This window comes from Sparus aurata, chromosome 23, assembly GCF_900880675.1.
Source record: "Sparus aurata chromosome 23, fSpaAur1.1, whole genome shotgun sequence".
Lineage (NCBI taxonomy): Eukaryota > Metazoa > Chordata > Actinopteri > Spariformes > Sparidae > Sparus > Sparus aurata.
The window spans coordinates 6152164-6172425 of record NC_044209.1 but is presented as its reverse complement, the minus strand read 5'-3'; the positions used below and the strand labels follow the sequence as shown (position 1 = coordinate 6172425).

The 20262-nt window shown below is 43.0% G+C and overlaps 2 protein-coding genes across 23 annotated transcripts in view; one reads left to right on the top strand and one right to left on the bottom strand.

Moving 5' to 3' along the window:
* Window positions 1–8339, top strand: part of nfixb (nuclear factor I/Xb) — a 163119-nt gene extending 154780 nt beyond the window's left edge. For all 22 annotated transcript variants that reach the window (XM_030408094.1, XM_030408102.1, XM_030408098.1 and 19 more), the window contains one exon: window positions 1616–8339. In XM_030408094.1, coding sequence (XP_030263954.1) covers window positions 1616–1630 — 15 coding nt within the window. In that variant the 3' untranslated portion in view covers window positions 1631–8339. The remainder of the gene's footprint in view (window positions 1–1615) is intronic.
* A 2566-nt stretch (window positions 8340–10905) lies between these two features.
* Window positions 10906–20116, bottom strand: rad23aa (RAD23 homolog A, nucleotide excision repair protein a). The gene is made up of 9 exons (XM_030408556.1): window positions 19844–20116; window positions 18803–18964; window positions 18418–18632; window positions 17162–17205; window positions 15183–15310; window positions 14160–14250; window positions 13140–13270; window positions 12739–12900; window positions 10906–12611 (listed from the first exon to the last, which is right to left on the bottom strand). The coding sequence occupies exons 1-9, from the start codon at window positions 19907–19909 to the stop codon at window positions 12498–12500; spliced, it is 1113 nt and encodes a 370-aa protein (XP_030264416.1). The 5' UTR covers window positions 19910–20116; the 3' UTR covers window positions 10906–12497.
* Window positions 20117–20262: the final 146 nt, after the last annotated feature.

The following is a 20262-nucleotide window of genomic DNA, read 5'->3' as shown; positions in this document are numbered from 1 at the left end:
CGTTACCCCCAGCAACCAGACATGATGTCATAGCCAGTTGATCTTGAATTTGAGAAGGGGTTGCTTGAGAGGGGGGGCGAGGGTGGTGGTGGTGGTGGTGGTGGTGGGGGACAGGAAAGAAAAGAGGGTGGTCACTGTCTGCTGCCAAGGATTTAGTGGGAGTGTTCACGGGAGATAGATGGATTGTGTGTGTGTGTGTGTGTGTGTTTGTAAGAGCATACACATAAGGAGAGAGAGCGAGAGTAACTAAGAAGGGAGAAGTCACAATGCCCAAGGCCTGCTGGGACAGTGCCCAGGGGAGTAGGGTAGCTGAGAAGTGCAGGAGGCAGAAGGGGGGTATTCATGCGACCTGTTAGAGTCAAACAAAACAAAAGGCTGCTTCCCTGGAGGCTTCGAGTAGTTTCCAAGGCTTGACTTGTAGAATGTTGGCGCACTGGCTGCGACGGTGCCAGATCCTGCAGGCCAAGCAGGGCAGCCAACAACAGCGACGGTGACCCATTTCTGCTCCCTGCTCACGCTGAGTGGGAGAAACCCAACGTGAAGATGGTGTAAGTGACAGGGAGCGCCAGACTGCTCTCCCCCTGCTGCTGCTTGGCCATTAGTAGCCATTCACTGCTTGGCCAAATTCAAGACATACCGTACTTGACTCCAGAAATGGACAGAATTGATGGTAATAGCTGGGCTGGTGGCCCAGTCGACTGTTCTGTCACTAACTCTATGGAAGAGCTGTAGGAACCTCTAGTGGCCAAAAAGTCAACACGGCGTACACGGTGATTTTCAGGGACAAATGACAAAGTCAGCCAACAGTACAACTGTTTGGGTCAGAGATGTTCCAATACAGTTTTTGTCCTTTGCAAGACCGATTCCAATGCCAGAACTTTGCTTATAGGCCACTACCACGTACAGATCGGATGGTCATACAGTCCACCACTTTGGTCCAGATGGAAATATCGTAGCGGCTATTTATTACATTGCCTTGAAATTTTCGTACAGATGTTCATGTTCCCCAGAGGGTGAGTCCTGCTAGCACCACCATGAAATTGACATTTGTTATTGGGTGTGAAACATCTCACCACTTTTCGGCTGGATTGCAGTGATACTCATGGTCCCTTAGTGGACAGAGTCTAACAAGATTGGTAATCCGTCATATTCAAGTTCCAATTTGCGATTGCCGTGGTTTGTGTTTAGTGGTAATTGGCAAACCTGTTGCATTGTATTGCACTAGATTGTACAGATGTACCTAATAGAGTGGAGATTGCATGTAAACCTACACAGCAGGTCTTTGGTACTGATGATTTAATCCGGGAGTTTCATGTCCAATTAAGCCTAAAACTGCCAGTCACCAGAGTCTCCAAATTGCCGTCTTTTCAGCTATATTAAGATGCAGCGTTTCACCCAGTTTTGGCAAGTGGTTGGGGTTTCCTGCTCCAAGAAATGTTTTCATTTTTCAATTAAAAATAAAAGAAGATGCATTTAACATTCAACAGTGCCATGTATGGTGCCCCTAAGCCTTTTTTTGCCACTTCTTGTTTGTGCACATGTACACACATTTGACTAGTCTTGACACTAACGTGATCTCATTCTCCACCCCTTCTTCTCCTTTTGTCTTTTGCAGTCTTGGTTCCTCTGACAAGATCTGTGCGCAAACCAGCAACTAGAATTCTTTCTTTACAATCGGAAATAGAAAAACAGAGAAACAACCCGCAGGATAGAAACTGTCCTCCTACCAACCCACCGACCGGCCCTGACAGTACGTCTCACCTGATCCAAAATATAACCGAGCAACGCAGGAAATTACAGCAGCATTACGCTTTTTAGAGGAACTCTGGACTCATTTACCCAGTCAGAGGGAGGACCCGTTTCAAGCAAAGATGGATAGATGGGAAGATGAATGGATGGACGAGTGGATGCCAGGATAAAGAAGGGGTTAAGGGGACAAAACGGCAGCGAGCAGGCATCTCTCCTGAACACCTACAGAACCAGCACAACACGACAGCAACACAAGAGGAACCTAAGGATGAAAAAGGCGGTCGACTTCTGCTACTTCGTGAGGAACGCATTGTGTAATGAATGGCTAAAGAAAATCAACTTGTCCAACAAAATCAGGTTTCCACAAACACAGATTTAACATTTGAGCTGCGACGCTTCGCCCACAACGAATCCACAGCGTGATCAAAGCAAAGACACTATTTGATTTCCAATGAAAGCTGCAGTCCACGCTCCTGTGGTGTCTTGCCATCGCCCAAAACACGTTCAAATTGACCAATGTTTCTCTCTCTCTGAATGACCATTGAGTCCCTCTGTACCCTACTACTAACTAGAGAGAGACCATGCCAAAACATATCTTGATTGAGGGTTGCACTAGAAGCTGAATCAATTAACACTAATCTTAACGATGTGCACTATTTACCTGCAAGGCATGGGAGGTAAACCAGACTTGCCTATTAAAGAGTTTTAAAGAGGAAAACAAACCAAGGTACAAGAAGCCTTCACGTGTCCTTGACCCCCATCGTTCAGTTTCGACAGATCATCAGCCTCCGCTCATTCTCACATCTCCCCGCACAACACACACAATCTGTGCCATTACCACAGCACGTATGTACAACGGAGAAAAAGGACACACACATACTCTCTCACGCACACATACTCTCTCACACACACACACACACACACACACAAAGTCGCCCAGTCAGACCTTTTAGATTGTAGTATTCATAGGTGGTGGTGTTGTGTTACTGTATTTTCATTTTACATGCACACAGTAAGCCCAGTGAACCTATTCGATTAGATATCCAGGCCTCACGCACACACACACACACACACACTCACTGATAATCCCGGTGTGAGTGCATCATTACTGACAGTTTTCACGACTGTAGACAGCAGCTATTGGTTCCCCCCTTTGCCCTCTTGTAATGTAGATGAATGATTTTGTTATCTCTTGTGTGTTCGCTTATCTGAATTTATTCCTTTTGGATTTGTACTATTTTATAATTGTTTTGTATTTGAATGACAGCACCTTATGGAGAAAAACACGGTAGGAAGGCGGGAAGGTAAAGCGGCGTAGACAGGGTGGTTCGCTGACCTGGATCAAACAGTACATGCCAAAACGGGAAAAGGAAGAGTTTGACATTTTGCGGAATACGCTTGTTTGCTCTCTTACTGAGCGCCACACGAGAAGACGGGGACAACTCTCATGTTTTGCACGTTAAATGTGAAGCTACCACGAGCAGCCGGTTAGCCTAGCTTAGCATAAAGGCGGGAAACGGGGAGGAAATGGTCTGTTTCAAGGTGACACAAGTCGCAAACCAGTGCTTAGCTTGTTAGCTTAATGGGCGTTCCCAAGCTGTCTCCTCAAATGGCAACCTCTGGAGCTGAGGAATTAAAACTAAGCGCTAAAAACTACAATACCGGGCAACTACAAAAATACAAATGCCCATAAGACAGCAGAAATAAACAATAAAAAAATGTTGCCTTAATTTAACATATCCCTATTCATGAAAACTGCGTGGGGACATTTTTTATATAACATTGCTCATTTATATTGTATTTTGGCCCTAAAGTTATTCAAAATTACAGCTCCTTGTTAGCTGTCTAGCTAGCTGTCAGCAACAAGGCTTCATTCGGCCCGCCCCAGCTCCATCCGCGCTCCTTCTCTTCGCCTGTTTTTGGATCAGCCAGGCATTAAACATACGGATGACATCACGGAGACTAGGTCTTATTCAGTTTTCTCTCTTTCTGCTAAGCTAAGCTAATCGTCTGCTAGCTGCAGCTTCCTGTTTACCGTACAGACATGAGAGTGGCATCGTTCGTTTTTTCCTAACTCTCGGCTAGAAAGCGAATGAGCATATTTCCCAATATATCAAACCTGGACATGGTTTGCTCGCCACACACTGTGCTTTAAGACCACACAATGCAGGGTTTTGACAATCACAGGAAGCCAATTTTCTTGGGGAACTTGCCTGCTGAACCATTCAGGTCAACAAAAAAGCTAACCGCATGTCTGATTTGACCCGGGTGCAGCTGGTAGCTGGCGGTGATACACGAGGAGGGAAGGTTGCTGAAGATGGGACCCAGAGTAAAAGAGAGAGTAGCTCTTCTTTCTGTCTCCCTAAAGTTTACCCTGTTGTTTACACTCCCAGACGGGCCGCTGCTCCAAGAGCAGAGCGAGCCACACTGTGGAGCAAAATGAATATGTGACATATCTGGCTTGTTTCGGAGAGGGAACGAGGGCCTCTAAGGCCGGCAGTAGGAGGATCACCCATGTGCCCAGTTTTGTTTTGGCGCACACGACACGGTAAAGGTTTCTATGGTTATCTCCCCCAACACACACAAACGTACACACACACCAGCACTCCCCTCTTGCTATTGCGAATCGATGAGCCCTTAACGATCAAAAATGCACTAAAACAATCACGCCAGCCAACCTTGAGAGTCTCTTTTTTCGGTAAGATCTTACCGCGTCGACCGCCACTCAACGTTTCAAATCAGTGGATGTGTCACTGGGACGGAAACACACTCGTAGAGCACAGATTGCCACTTCTTAAACACACAGGCTTATGAAGACCACTCACTATTATGCACACACGTCCCCCCCCCTGTGCCCGACTGAATTCAAAGGGAAGTCTTAAAAAAAATAGACAATCTGAGGAGGCCTTTATGCTTTTAATCATTTTCTATCTTTAGCCCACACATATTCTGATTCCGATTCAGTTATTTCCTGTTCAAAAAAATTCACACCACCCATCCAACCTCACAAAATAACTGGACTGCCTGGCCACGTTCTTCACTGCAGGGAAACACAACATAGTTGGCCAACCGACTGGCGACCATCTCATCAGCTTCGTAGAGAGAAACTAGCTCTGCTGAGTAAGACGTTAAGACGATGGCTAAGGTGATTTCTTTTCTAATCTATGGAAGTGCCTCTGTATTCCCATTATGCAATTTGTCAAACATGAATTCAGGTTCTTTTTCTCACATATAAGCTATAGTGAATGGTGAAAAATTTATGTCAGGAGAGGGGAAAAAAAAAAAAAACGGTGACAGCTCACTAGATAATCGCAAGCATCTTTATATATAATACACATATATATTTATAGATATATACATTTTTTTATTTGCAAGATAAGCTCTGTGGCAGTCTAGTTATTTTTTGAAGCATGGCGTACATCGCACAGTCATAGGATGCATCTCAAAAACCGCTGATTAGAGCTAAAGTACCAGTCTCTAAACCCACTCTCGCGTTTAAACCGACGGAACCGACAAAATCCACGGCAAACAACAATAGACACATAGACAGTGATGATGATGTAGTTGAGGGTAAAAAAAAAAAAAACAAACAAAAGAACAGATTAGGTTTTGTTGTTTTCTTTCTTGTTTTTGATGGGAAGTATTGTTCTTGAAACTAAATGATGTATGTTGATTGAGCCATGTGCAATGCCTTGGTAGAGGAATTGTGTTTGTTTGTTAGCGATTGTTTGAGGGTGTCACGAGAAAAGAGGGAGAACCCTCTTAAGTTTTTTTTTTTTTTTGGTTGTTTTTTCAAGTCCACATGCTCTGGGACTCTAAATACGAGGGCGACGATTATGAAAAAAAAAAAATCCCAGTCTTTGTAAGTAAGTTTGGGGAAATTGTTTTTAATTTCCTTTTTGTGTTTTATTTTTTATTTTTTTCCTTTTATCGCTTTTTTTAAAGAAGAAAAATCTTCATTTCTAACCATTTGTTTTCAGAATGTGGGAGGGCTGAAGGAACAATTTTGCAACTCATAAAATATATATCACTATGAAAACTGGTGCTTTCGTAAAAGAATAAAGTACATTCAATCTCTATTATACATAAATAATAATAAACAAAATTAAGTGTTATCATAAAAGCAAATTTTAGGAAAACATGCATTATTCTATTTCTCTTTTTTTTTTTTTTTTGTATTTACCGAGGGGGGAGGGGTTCATTGTATGAAAAAGGTTGTCGTGACAAAAGGCATTTTTCCCCCCCAACCTTTCCGCCATAGCAGAGGAACAGTCGTAGGAATAAAAAAAACAAAAAAAAACATCTCCGAAAAACGCTTTTTTTCCAGACTGTGTCCAACACAAGTGATCCTAATGTGGGACAAAGACAAGATCTTCCCCGATTCTGGGAGATGCACAAGTACGGATTCCCTTTTCAAAGAAAGCAAAAACACGACCGCGAGTGGTGATCCTGATTCGGGGCGTGAATGTCGAGTTGGTTCAGCGAGAGGGAAGTAGTGACCTCTGCCTGCTCAGCTGGTCCGCTGTCATCAATTCAAGTGAACCCCACCCCCTTCCCCATCCCCCTTCCGAATCCCCCCCCCACCCCACCCCACCCATCTCCCACTGTAAATGATTATAAATATTTGTTTGGTGATGTAGTGTTATAGACTCAGAGCATCTTAAAGGTTGTCCCTAAAAAGTGCCTTTTGTTCACAGATTCCATCTTGTAATCCTGAGTGCCCATCTCAAAAAGAAAAAAAACGTCCCCTCCTTCGTACTTCTATATCTTTCTCTTCCTCTTCTTCGAGCTTTTTAAAGCAGTATACATAGTACTAAAGGAAATTGGTGTGATTTAGTTCCTCTTTTTATTGTTGAATAATTAAGAAAAGCATAAAAAAAAGCCAAAAAAAAAAAAAAAAAAGGATATTTTCTGTCTTGCTTCTCTTCCTCTGTATCTTGTCTTCTGTCTATCTTTGGACACTGGAGTAGTCTGTAGCCGCGTAACCCTCTCCTTCCTTCTCCTTCTCCTCCTTCTCCTTCTCCTTCTCCTCCCCCCCTCCTCCTCCTCCTCCTCCCCTCCCCTCCCACCCTTCTCTCCTTTCACCCTTTTCTCTGAACGGCGGGGTTTCAAAAAGAAAAAAAAACAAAAACGAAAAAAAAAAAAGAATACGCAAAGATTTTTTTTGTCTGAGCAGAATGCAGTTAGCTCACATGTTATTCTTGTCTGTACGCTTCACATTGTATTACCATACCCATCTTCTTCAGCTTCTCCATTCAACAGCTAATGTAAGTGAACAAGTTACACCACGGGGCTCTGGGCTGTGCTGAGGACAGGGGCCGGGTCACGGGGAGAAGCGAGGAGTCAAATCAACCCCCCCCCCCGGGCGGAGGTGGATGAGCACTCGCGGGAGCTTTTTTGTTGTCCCGGGCGAGGGCAAGAGGGACATGACCAGTAGGACTGCTAGTTGTAGGCAGGTTTGTTTGTAATCCTTGTTTCTATCTATTTATTTTTTTTTATAATTGAATTTGGATTTGCTTTTTTGATTCTCTCTCTTTTTTTTTTTTTTTTTTGTCATTGTTACTACGCGTCTTAGGCAGCAGGTGGATGCTGCTGAGTTGAGACCTTCAATTATGCACCTTTTTTTTTCAGTGGTTGAATGAGACCAGCTATTTAAAAAAAAAAAATGATAAAAACGGAAAAAAATAAAAAACTGAAAATGACTCGAAGCACCTTATAAGCGGACTGGTTCCACGGCACGGTGACTGAAAGGCTCAGATTTAGCACAATCATAGGAGATGTTACACACTGCTCCACAATGTCGTATCGACTCGCCACCATTTGAAACCGCAGTGTTCGATAGACACGTTGACCAAAGTGATATGGTTCCAAAATAAAAAAAAAAATAAAAAGACTTTGGTGACTTGTTAGAAAAGCACCTTTGAAAAATTCCACCAGCAAAATCAAGTGATTACAGATTTTATGTCCTGCAAAAAAAAATAATAAAAATACATTATTTACAATATATATGCAACTTTTTTTAATTCTTTTTTTTTTTTTTTCTTCATCAAACAAATGAAGCCAGCAGCAGTATTATCAATCAAGCCTTGACAAGTGAAAGCGCCACAGTTGAGAAGCCATATCAGAGACGAACAGGATGCAGGGAGCAGTGTTTGTATGTGTGTGTGCGTGTGTGTGTGTGTGTGTGTGTGGGTGGGAGTCACCAGTTTCTGCTCCCGCACCGTTCGAAGAGCCCAGTCGGACCCTGTGGCCGAACCGTCCGCCCATTACTTTCCTTTTGTTTGTTTTTAACACGTTTCGTAGGATGCTGGGCCGTGGTTAGTGATTTGTAGACTGAGCCCCCCTGGCCGGCCTAACCCCTCGCCTCCGGCCTGCGACAAGCCTCCCGCTGCGAGTGCTCCCCCTCCTCCTCCTCCTCCTCCTCCTCTTCCTCCCTCAGAGCAGCGTCCCATATCCTCAGACACACACCCCCAGAGCCCATGGTGAAATGCATGTGTTAATTACAGTTTCTTTTCCATAATAATAATAAAAAACAGTTTGAAAAGAGCAACCCCTTTACTTGATTGAATAAAAGGATGTTCTTGACTGTACCCCGTCTATCTGTCTGTCATTATTGTGTCATTTCAGTGGTGTCTCTCTCGCAAACATGCCCATTGTCCAGGGGCCGCAGTGTTACAAGCACTCAGATCCTTTACTGAGGAAAGTACTCAAAGTACCAATTACGCAGAGGGAAAATACAAGTGCAAGTAAAAGTCCTGAATTTAAAATGCAAAAAATGGGTGCTGTGACTGATAAATCACTATATTTAACATCATTAGGCTGTTAATATTGATAACTGTTAGAGAGCTAGAGAGTTGTAGCATCTTTTAGCCGCTTTATGTACAGCTCAGTGACGTAGTTCTCAACACGTCTGCACTGTCTCCAATATTACGCTGTGTCTTTGTTGCAGTACACTTGGAGACGTCCCTCAGTCTTTTGCAGCTGTCAAACAAGTCAGTTTTCCAATGTATTATTATGAAGTCATTTGAAGAAACATCATGTAACTTTTTTTTTTAACCTTAAAATAACCGCTTTAAAATCATTTCGATAAAACAGATAGTTGTAGTGGGGTCAATGGCCACTCCCCATCACTTGCTTCTGTGCTATGTAACGTCAGGGAGAGGGCAGGATCACACACAACATTGTTATGACGTAATTCGTTTTCGTTTGGAGTTGGCACCTAGGTGTCTGACAAAGTGTTACAATGCGCCGAATCGCACAAAATGCCAATTTCTACACAATGTCGCTTTTTATTCTATTGAGAAAAAAGAAGTGGCTAAATGCAAATTGTCACTCAGAACTAAAAGAGCACATTTTTAACAGTAAAATCAAAAATAACTGCACATAAATCCCTGATCAATAAAACATTTAAAGCTGCATTATTGTTTGTTACATCAAAAACGGATCAGCTGACGTTGTTTAATGCTCCTTGTGCCGAACCTCCTGAGAATAACCATCTATTTCAGTCTGCAGTTCCCCTCGGCGATACGGAGCCTTTTGGTGTCTTTTAGCTGATTGTTTTGGCTTTCAGGCCAAGAACTTTACTGTTTCGGTTTCGTCCCCCTGCTCTCATCTGCAGTGTCGCAAGTTACAGCAGGCAGCTGTATTCAACTATATAAATAACCACTGTACACTACCTGTCCACCTCCAAACGGTAGAAGAACACCATTAGCAATTAGGTGGTTTACCTCAGGATTGGCTAGCCACAAAGAGAGCTGAAAGGAAGGTGACTAATGGACACATATTCAACGGGTGGCCCGAAACATGACTCCAAGTCAATGCACTTGATATCTGCTGGATCTGAAAAAACTTTAAGACTTTAAACTGGTAATCTAACAGCAGAAACTGGCTGGAGATATTTATGATTTATTTTACATCCTTTACATCCTTCAACCTCACCCCAAACTAATTTTGGTAATGGTAAGTAGTGAATGCAAAGCGTATATTAGCAAATGTTCCACAACGTTTATACATGACTGGTATTTTTTTTAACTTTTAGGGCCAGCGATGTAGTTTAGCGACAGATTTTCGACAGCCAGCATTCACGCTGCAATTTCATCAAAACATGGCCCTCTCTAGTTTGAAAAATGTGGCCCTGACTATAGGAAATAATGAGGATGGCATAAATAACTGTTCTAAACAACATGTGGCAACTTTAAGGCTGCAAAGCTGAGCACACAGCCAACTGTAGGCAGTTTCATGGTAGCGCTGAAGTTCAACCACAGATTTCTCACTAAGTGTACTATTTGGGTGTTTTTTCATATTTTGGTTTCTGATTTCATTGTATAGATGACTCCATCTGATCCATTCATTGATGGTTGTTAGCCTTTATGTGCAGAATTATCATGTAAAGAGTTGTTAATATGGGTTTCCCTCCAATAGTGGAGGCGTGCAGATAAGGTTAACTGGAACCTCTGGCAGGTGTAAAGGTGCTCCCTGCTTAATATCTCTCACATGCTGCAGGCAGGACTGAGCCACAGAGGGCTGCTGCTGACCAGGTGAGTACTCGGTTCATACCTTTTGAACGAGTGATTCGGGGTGATGCGCTAATGAGGCACAAAGAGTCAAAAGCCTGAAAGACTGCTGATATTTAATATAGCACAGCACAGTCTGAAGTCATGTTGATGCTGTAGGACATTTCGTCAGTGAGAACCGCCTTCACACACACAGAATGAGACCAGAGACATTTTGTTTTGACAGTCGATGTTCGTTTCGTTGGACTCCCATGATGCCGAGAACCTTTGCAGTCAAAGCAAAACAGTCGCCACACACCCTCGCCTCGCACGCCACGACCCCGGGCAGCAATTAGTCACGATAAACGTTACAATACAGTCAACCGTGGCGGACCATCAGGCCTTCTGCACATGCAGTGTGACGGTGATGGTAGATTACATCTGCTCGTCACGTAACTATTTCTTCTCATGAGCCGTTTAGTGTGTAGTGAAACCTCAGTTTTCATAATGCAGCTTTAACTACCCAAGTCCCCCCCCTTATTTGTTGTCTTTATTCTAATTAAAGACACAATACAGAAGTGTTAGAAAGGTGTGTGTTTTGAAACTTACAGACAGTGGTGGGGACAAACTTCTCACAGTAAGCTGAGCCTAATGGGCAGTGATGGAACAGTCAGAATTTTACTTTAATTCTCATTTCATTTACGATTCATAAGAAGTAAGATTCAATCAAATCAATTTCCCAACTATCATTTTCCACAGGCACGGAAGATGAAAGTATAGCATAGTTCAGAGAAACTGTGGATGGATCTGGTTTCTAGTTCTTTTTAAATGTCTGAAAGCAAAGTTACAGGGCAAATAATGCTTTTTCTAGACACCCTTGATATGTAAGTGCAATGTAGTATAGTGATCATATAACTAGAAAGTTTTATTTGATGTATCTGACAGGACCTGTCGAGAATGACCTGAAGAAAACTGATGACTCAATCACACCCGACACTGAAAAGCCCATGTAGGAGGTTCCGACCTCGTGTGCAAATATGCTGAACATGAGGCCAGGGGAATTTTTATTAATTTGGTTATGCATTTAACCTGTATACTGTGTCTCCCTCCAAGAACCATGCAGTCAGGAATGTGGGCAGTCTTAATAAAAGTCTCCCTCTGTTTGTTACAGCTGCATCTACTAGCAATTAAAATCTGATAAGAATCTTAACTGAATAAGACGGTGAAACGATTTCAACTACTCCAGTTTCGCCCTCTATTGGTGTGTTTTAAACTGTGATAGCAGATCAGTAGAATAGTAGAAGTGTTTTTTAAGTTGCCAAGGATTTTTATGGGTAGTGTTCATTAGCACCAAAAGCTATAAGCATAGACAAAAAGAATCCACATTTGAGTAACTTTTACAGGCAGGCACAGCATTTGCAGGGATTGTGATTGGCTGCAATCTGTAGAGCCACCATGGGAGGACAGATGAAGGATGGTACAAAATAAACAGAATAACCAGATACTTATTTGTCAGTTTAGTTCCCATTTTTCCCCCCCCCCAAAACAGACACATACAAAGGGCAGCACGGTCCAGTCTACCTCTGCCAATTCCGCTCCTGGATGTACGTACATGAGCCTTACACAGGTACATACAAGCAGTTACACACACTGATAATGTTGTTGAAGTGCAGTGAGGAGAATGTGTTTCCATACAATCCCGCTACAGCATTAACAAACTTGGAGAATGCAAATTGATTACTTTTTCAGCTTAACTGTATTGCATCCATCTGCACAGGCACACAGACATGTACTCACACACAAGCACTCACTCTTATCGTAAACCCTTCCGCCCACCGCCCGCCTCCCCCCCCCCTCCCTAATGTTCACAAAGCGCGTCTAAAATCAAATTAAAGATCTCCCCTAGACAAACCCCATACATTCCATTGGAATTCACATGGGTTTTGTCATTTCTTTCACACGTTTTTCACCCCGACCTCCGATAATCCAAGTCTGACCTTCCTGCACACAACCTCCACTTTGTGTACTTTTTAAGCGTGCAACCCCACCGTAACCTAACCCACCCCGTCTCCCCATCCCGTCCCATCCCCGCCCCGCACCCCCCTGCTGGCTCTCCCCTCTCCTCCCCTCCTGTCGGGTCGAGCTGAGGTTGGTAGCTGTACAGTAAATTTGGGGGGTGCAGTCTTTTATGCTGAGCTGAAGAGAGGAGGGGTAGGAGGGGGGGGGGGGGACACGAAGGCAGTGATCTCCCGCTGTTCAGTCATCTTCCAGTAGCTGGTTGAGGAGAAAGTTGGCTGCCAGGTTCTCGTTTTTCTCGCAGGCAAAGTAGGCCTGGATCACCAGAGCCTCAGGGAAACCCAATGCTTTTAACTGTTGGGAGGGATGAAGAGGGAGGGGAAAAAAAAGCATGAGACAGAAAGTAAGGCTTAAAGAAACATTCCTCATTTCTAATTTAACAACAGAAAAAAACACATGCAGCATTTAAGTCATCACTCACCCTTTCAATGGCTTCCTTCTCCTGAGGTGTAACCTGGATATAGTTGACAGGTGCGCCCTCCTCCCCTGCTGCCCCCAACTCTCCGACTTCCGGAGGATCTCCCCCCTCTCCCACCGGCTCGTTCAACATCTGGATGAACAGCTCCTGGTGCTGACTGATTTGCTGGAGAAGAGGAACAGATGTGAAGGAAGTGGGAGTGGTTATTATCTGAAACTTGTAACGATGCTGCGATCCATCAAATGAATAAACAAAACTTCTTCTAAATGCAGCTGGGTGTGCCTTGTGGCAAACAACATTCCATAGAAATGAGAAGCAGGGTTATTAATGAACACTAAACACTTAACGTTAATTTCATGTGTGCATGTATAGAGTTCTCTGTGTGAGTATATAGAGTGTGTTACCTGTAGAAGTTGAGGATTCTCCCGGCCTAGTTGCTGGAGGAGAGCTGGCAGCATAGCCGGGTTCTGCTGGATCGCCTGTCTCATGTGCAGAAACTGGGGCTGGGTCCGCAGGAATGCAAGTGGGTTCTCTCCTAGTGATGTACAACATTGGCAAACAATCAGTCATATGGGGGAAAATGCATCCTGTCATCAATACCTTGCCATGCAAAAATACTTTTTTTTCCCCCCTTGCACTGTGAAGATCCATGACAAGACTGAGCTTAATGTGTGTTTTCAGTTCATCGTAGCCTGCTCTGTGGTTTCAGCAGCGCTCCGTGCACGGTCCCACAAATGTCTTGTTTGGTCCGACCAACAGTCCACAGCCTCCAAATATTTCATTCATAACAGCAAATGAACTAGAGTAGCACATTCTACCATTTTAAATGCTGGAAACATTAAATGTTTCGCATTTTTGCTAGAAATGCACTGATACTCATTAACGTGATCATCTAATCTTTGCAGCTGTAGTCCTTACAAACACAATGCCTTTATCCACACAGAGAAAGTTCACAACAAGTCTTCACTGGATGATGAAATTTCAACAAAGGTGGTGGCAACTAACAAGTCGAACAACAACTGAGACATCGCCACAGTAGAAAAACATTCAGTGAATAATGACTCATACAATGAGTCATTGCCTGCCAGTGAGCCTCAAGTATGACATTTATTTATTGTAGCTATCTGAGAATGTGCCTCATGGGGAATAGTCTCTGAAATTAAGCTTGAAATGATCAGATTTTTGACAAAAGTTGTATGAATCACCTTCCAGTGTTCTTTTTCATGAATGGATACCACTTGAGGCTACTAGTTCTACACATTTGGGATTTTTTTCAATTCACACATTACAGCTAAAAGATTTAAAGGCAGGTTTCAAATCCACCATTATACCTCACTAGGCGTTTTTCATTGTTTCTTATGCAGCAGAGTGGCACAAATGATGGCTGCATGTATTTTTGGACCAAAATGGGCTGCATGCCTCACCCTCTGCTAGAGATGCCGGGGCCTCTGTGGGTCCAGATGCGGGGGCCTGTGCTGGAGGATTACTCTCCTGGACTGGGCTGCTAGGAATACCCTGGAAACACAACAATACCACTGTCAGTCACATACAAAAACACACACTCGTTCTGCTGCCAAAGTACGTGCAGAGATCAAAACAGTATAAAGGGCCATTAAAGTTTGCCAACTGATCATTTGATAGCTATTTGCTGTTAATTACTACTTAAAATATTCACTTGGAAAACACTTTCACATTTAATTAAGTCTGGCTCTGCAAGACTGTCCATCATAGTGGACAACTGCCTTGTGAAGTCTTCAGTAATCTCAAAATAACACAGTGTGTCATAGTTTATTTGATGCACTTTGCCAAAACTTAAGAGGGCTAATGTAACAGCAGTTCATGTTCTCATGTTCGCTTTGTGCTTTAGGCACGTTTTGATTTATAAACCCCATTTATACCACAGAGGGTGGAGTGCATGGTATGAATTTCGCTCACAGTGTGCAGAAGAAAGCCTAAGAATGTGCCAAAGATTGATAACACTGAAACTATATCAGGAAGCAGAGTTGCTCAAATGATTGACATCAAGTTCATTAGCTTTTTTTTCCCCAACCTAGTTAGCTATCCTATTCCCAAAATGTGACTTCTCCAATGAATGTAAAAGCAGCACACACACACAAAGCTGAGTAGTGGTAGCGGGTCCTCTGTGAGATGTGAGTGGAACTGTGCTGGAGTGGGTAGAGCGTAGGCTATGTCAAGTCTTACATACTTTCCTACCCAGAAATAGTGTTTCTTTCCACAACAGACTGGCATGTTGGTCAGTAAGTACAGTGGTTTTTTTATATTTCATGTAGCATATCTAAAAAAGGCCAGGAAGGGAAAGAAGTCATCTGATGCTGAACTGCATACATATTTTAGGTAGAAAATGAGTACTTGACCTCACTTTATGTTTAGGTACAGGTGCTTTTCAGGTGGTACCAATCAGATTATTTTGCGTATGTGTGACTCACAGTGAGCAGGTACTCCACAGCTCTGTGGGGGTTGTTGAAACTGGCCCGTAGTGCAGCCACCACTCTCTCCCTTTCGTAGCCCATAGACATGATCTCTGTCAGCATGGCCTCATATTCGGCTCCAGTCACTGAAACACAATACAAGCACGGAGATGACAATGTGACTACTGTATGTTGTGTGTTTGCAAATTTACACCTTCATGCATGAAGAGCAACAGGAATACAAAAATCAACAACACATTGTTTTCCTAATTATTCCTCTTGTAAGAAAGATTTCTTCAAAAAACTGTTTCAAATTTAGCATTAGTTGATCATTTGACCGTCAAATACTTGTATGTGTCTACAGAGTTTTACCAATTCCACGATCAGTGTCAGAAATGCCGCCGATACTGCCGAAAAATGCAGGTATCGGTAAGTATGTGAGTCTCTGCACCGATCCGATACCACATAAAATAGAAACAGGAACCTGCTACTTCCCAGTTAGCACTACGCAAAATAACCCACTAGATATAATTTTTTCTTTGCCGCTCTACAAGCCAACACAGGAAGTTGCGCTGTGTTGTCTCTGGCAACTACTGTTTGTAGAGAGGCGAAGAAGAAGTTGATTTCATGTGAGTCAGATGGAGCTAGCAACACGTCAGCTATTTGGTAATATATAATCTAGATAACCCCATCAGTGAAACAGCGATATGTGCAAGGCTCTAATCTGGAGGGGTGGCACGAGTGTTGCCGAATTCAACCCCAGCAATCTTCTCAAGCATTTGAAGACGCATCACGTAAAGAGCACAACGAAACTGCTCTCCCCAAACATCATGAGACAGTGAGGTAACACATTTCACTGTTTAAACAGATAAGAAATGAATGTTGGCGGCAATTACTCTGTATAAGGTTTAACCTTAGCCAGGCTATACAACAATGATAGCAATCATATCACATCCATACAGGATTAGTAGAATATACAGCTGCTAAAAGAAATCAAAAGATATTTTTATTTGTTTCACACACACGTAAATCAGATAGGTACCCGGTATCGGCCGACAACCTAAGCTCAGGTATCGGAACTGGTATTGGGAACGAAAAAATTGTATCGGAACATCTCTATGTGTCAATGGTTGAAACTCTTCATTGTGTTTTTACACCTTGTATTATTTCTTTGGCACTTGTGTCCCGAGATGGAAGCCACTGCAGCTTGCTGTAGAAAAGTGGTACATGTTGGAGCAGTGGTTTCCTTAAACATCTTCATTTTTTACGACTGTAAGCCACTATGACTGTCCTGACGAAACCTGAGGTCCTCTATGAGGGAGCATACTACAAACAGTGAACACAGGGAACTTAATACTTATAATGGATTACTAGGGGAGTATTCCTTCAACCATGCAACACGCTCCAACAATTCCCAGACCAGCACCCCCTACATTTTCACTTTCAGGGTTTAAATAATAGAACTAAGGATTAAATCATCAGTAAGGGATGACTTTCTATATAAAGATCAGACAAACCAAAAAATAACAAAGAACGGAATCTAAACCCTTAAATCATACACACAGTACGGCATCTGCAATATGGCGACTTAAAATATGGGCTTGAATAAAAGCATGACTCCTACGCTTAAACATTCTGTACGAGTATGTACAGAATCTATGTGTGGACCAACCGGGAATCCCCAGACCTCTCTGCGGCACCACAATAAGGGATGTCTCACTTTTGTCACAGCCTAAATATAGGAGCAGTATGTATTGCACTGCAGCCTGTAAAGTCACTGACTCATAGCAGTCACCATTTCTGGCACAGCAAGTATAACCTCTGATGTACCCAAGAAACATCACTGCTGTAATACGAAACCACTGAACACACTTCCAACTGTACAACTTAGGTTAAAAGTGAGTAAATAACCAAACTACAACATTGAGACCATTACAGCCTCGCAACAATTGTACAGCATATGATGCGCGTCTGGCAAGAAGCCATCCGTTACCTACCAAGCGCTGAGGAGGCATCCAAGCCCTGACCCGCGGCACTGGAGCTGCAAACACAAAGGTGGAGAGGACAATCAGACAACCTGCACAACTTCTGTGTGGCTCCAAGGCGAAAAAGGAAACCATTGGACAGTGTTGACAAATTCATTTAGAAATGAGGTATCTAATCCATACAATTACATGCTACAGATTACTTGTGCTGTCATGAAGATACTCGGCTGACCACACAGACTAGCTGTGCCTTGGAAAAGCACAACTAGTGAAAGAGCATGGTGCACCTGTTTAGCGGGCTGCATGCACGACCGGGCAATCAAATGTTATTACTGGAAAAGTGCTGAGGTTCCCTGCCTAGTGCTGATGACAAAATTTTAATTCACAAAAAAGAAAACCCCTATAGAAACGTGACACACAGGGCAAGAAAAGAGCCCATCCCAGACTCACCATATCATCAATAGAAATCAATAGTGGTCCCATGTTATCAGTCACACAGACATTAAAGAAAATATGAGATGTTATAACCAACTTGAATCTGAACATATATACAGCATATAGGTCGACAGATGAATGTTTTTTTCCCCATCGTCCACTCTTTGTTATAATACATCTGAGTGTTGGAGTCAGCACATCCGTTCAGCCCCAACTTCTACATTACACACGCACCTGTACACCTCTTTAGTGCTACAAAATCATATAATAAATATAGGAAAATGTTTATTAAACATATTAGACTACAGTTCCCAATTCCATTAAACAAACTTTAAGGACACACTGTACTGTGAAAGTACAGAAAAGTGCCCTTAAAGGACTTCCTTGTGTTTCTAATAAAGCAGACCTTTTGGTGAACAGCTATGGCATATTTGAATTAACCAAATAATTATTCAAAAATACTTGATTATAATTTGTGTAACCTGCCCTGCTATGTAGTTTTCCAGTTCTGTTAATATTCAAAAGTCACTTCTTCTTTAAATATAAAAACAACACACACAGTTTCCTTTCATAACTCCATCTTTGCTCAAACATAAAAGCACCAGCTTGCAATAAATGTTTATCGAATAATAGCCTACACACTTTAATTTTGCATTTTGGCTAATTCAAAAAAGTGTTCAATAATTTACAGGGACGTAGAAAAAAATTAACAGAACTCGTAGGGCAAGACCAAACCCCGCACTTCATATGAACATCACTTGTGGATTCATTTAGCAAGTCCCACTCCCCGACTTCTCTGCATTATGTCAGCAGGGGTTTGAATGTGGCTCTACCTGGCTGGCTGTTGTGGTTCTGTGGCTGCAGCACTTGGCTCCTCTTTGGCCTCCTCGGAGGGAGCGGGGGCAGCTGCGGGGGTCGGGGCTGGGGCTGGGGCTGAGGCTGAAGCTGGGGTTGCAGCCGGGACAGCTGTTGACGTGGAGCCAGAGTCCTGTACAGGGGGCTTGGGGGCTTCTGAGGCTGGGGGCGAGGCGGCAGCTGCGGGCTTAGACTATTGACAGTTCGGACAAGAAGGTGCCGTCAGACTTAGCGCCTTAACATTCAGATTAACCTCTGTTATTGCTGATAAAAAGATTAGCTGAAAAGTGTATGGTAAAATAAAACAAGAAAACACTGCAACAAGCCCATGTCATCTGCAATTATAACAAAAAAAGAGCTCACCTTGGACACCATTACTACAACAAAATTCTTCTCATCAATTTTGTACTCCTTAATAGGTGTGTCATCTTGCAGGATTTTCCCAGCATATATCAGCTTCTGCCCAGATACTGGAAAGTTGTCTTTTCCTCTTTCTGCTTCTATCTTCTCTTTCAAGGCCTTCACCTACAACAAAAAACAAAAGAGACCGACCAGCCACATGTAAGCACTTCCTAATGATATTTTCAATTTCTGCAAGTTATTATTTAAGCCTTTTCATCACCTCTTTGAATTCTGACCTTCAAGTCATAGGGCATCTATTTTCTACCAAGTACTAACAGGTTGACACTGTCATTTACAGGCAGGGAAGCATCATAGCTGGCAAAGGTAAGAAGAGTTACTCTTACAGATTCAGCCTTATTCAGCATTACATTGCTTACTCTAACACAGGTGAAAGTCAATTATCTAAGAGGTATATACAGTGAGTAACATGAGTATCATGTCTGAGATAAGTTGAGTAACCCAGCCTTGTGTTCGCGTCACGCTGGCCTTGCTAGCTGCATGTTGAAAATGTATACATGCTAACAAACTTAGCCAGCTTCTTAGTGCGTTACCAATAAGGCTAATCGTAATTGGCAGTGTCATACGTGTTAGCATTAGCCTCCATAGCGTCTTGGGCAGCTTGTGTTCAACACAGAAGTTGCGGCATTACATTAAAGATCATACTAGGTATTGCCGAGAAGCAGCAGTAACAAAAGCAATCACGACACACGCTAGAAACGATGAGAAGTTCGTTTTCTGTCGCGTCGCGATGACTTTGTTGACGGGCTGCTCAGCTAGCTAGCTGGCTAACGTTTGCTAGTGAGGTTTCGCGTTGTTTAGCATCCGTTTCATGTAGGCTGGCAAACAGGTGCGGTTAGGGAGCACCCTTGGCTGAAACTACACCCATTGTTCTATGACTGAAAATATCAGGCAAAACTGTTAAGTCCACAGGTAAAGTTAAAACATACGTCCCACGGCTAGTACTGTTAGCTTAAGTTAGCAAGTTAGCTAATAGCCACTCACCGTTTGTTCGGGGTCTATCTCAATTTGAATAGTCTGCTGTTGCAGTGTTTTGAGCGTGATCTGCATGGTGGCGGTGGCTGACGCGGGGTCAGATGTGCTTCGAATGGAGAAACGATTGCTCGCCGAAGCAGTTAATTTGTTTTTAAAGTTGGCGTTTCTGGTAAGATAACAACTAGCCGAGAAATGTGTGTATCCATGAGCACTCAGCAAATCGCCATCTTTGGTGACAAGTTGGTGGTGCGGCGAGAAGAGCTCGGCTGGAAGGTACGAGATCTCGTGCAGCACGCGACTGTGGCGGAGTGTTTGATCATGCGAGATGTTTGACTAGTAGTCTCACTTCAGTCTCAATGTGGACAGGTTCATGTTCATCATTCACAACTGGAGGATGTCCAGTGAGGATAACAATTCAAGATGGTTAT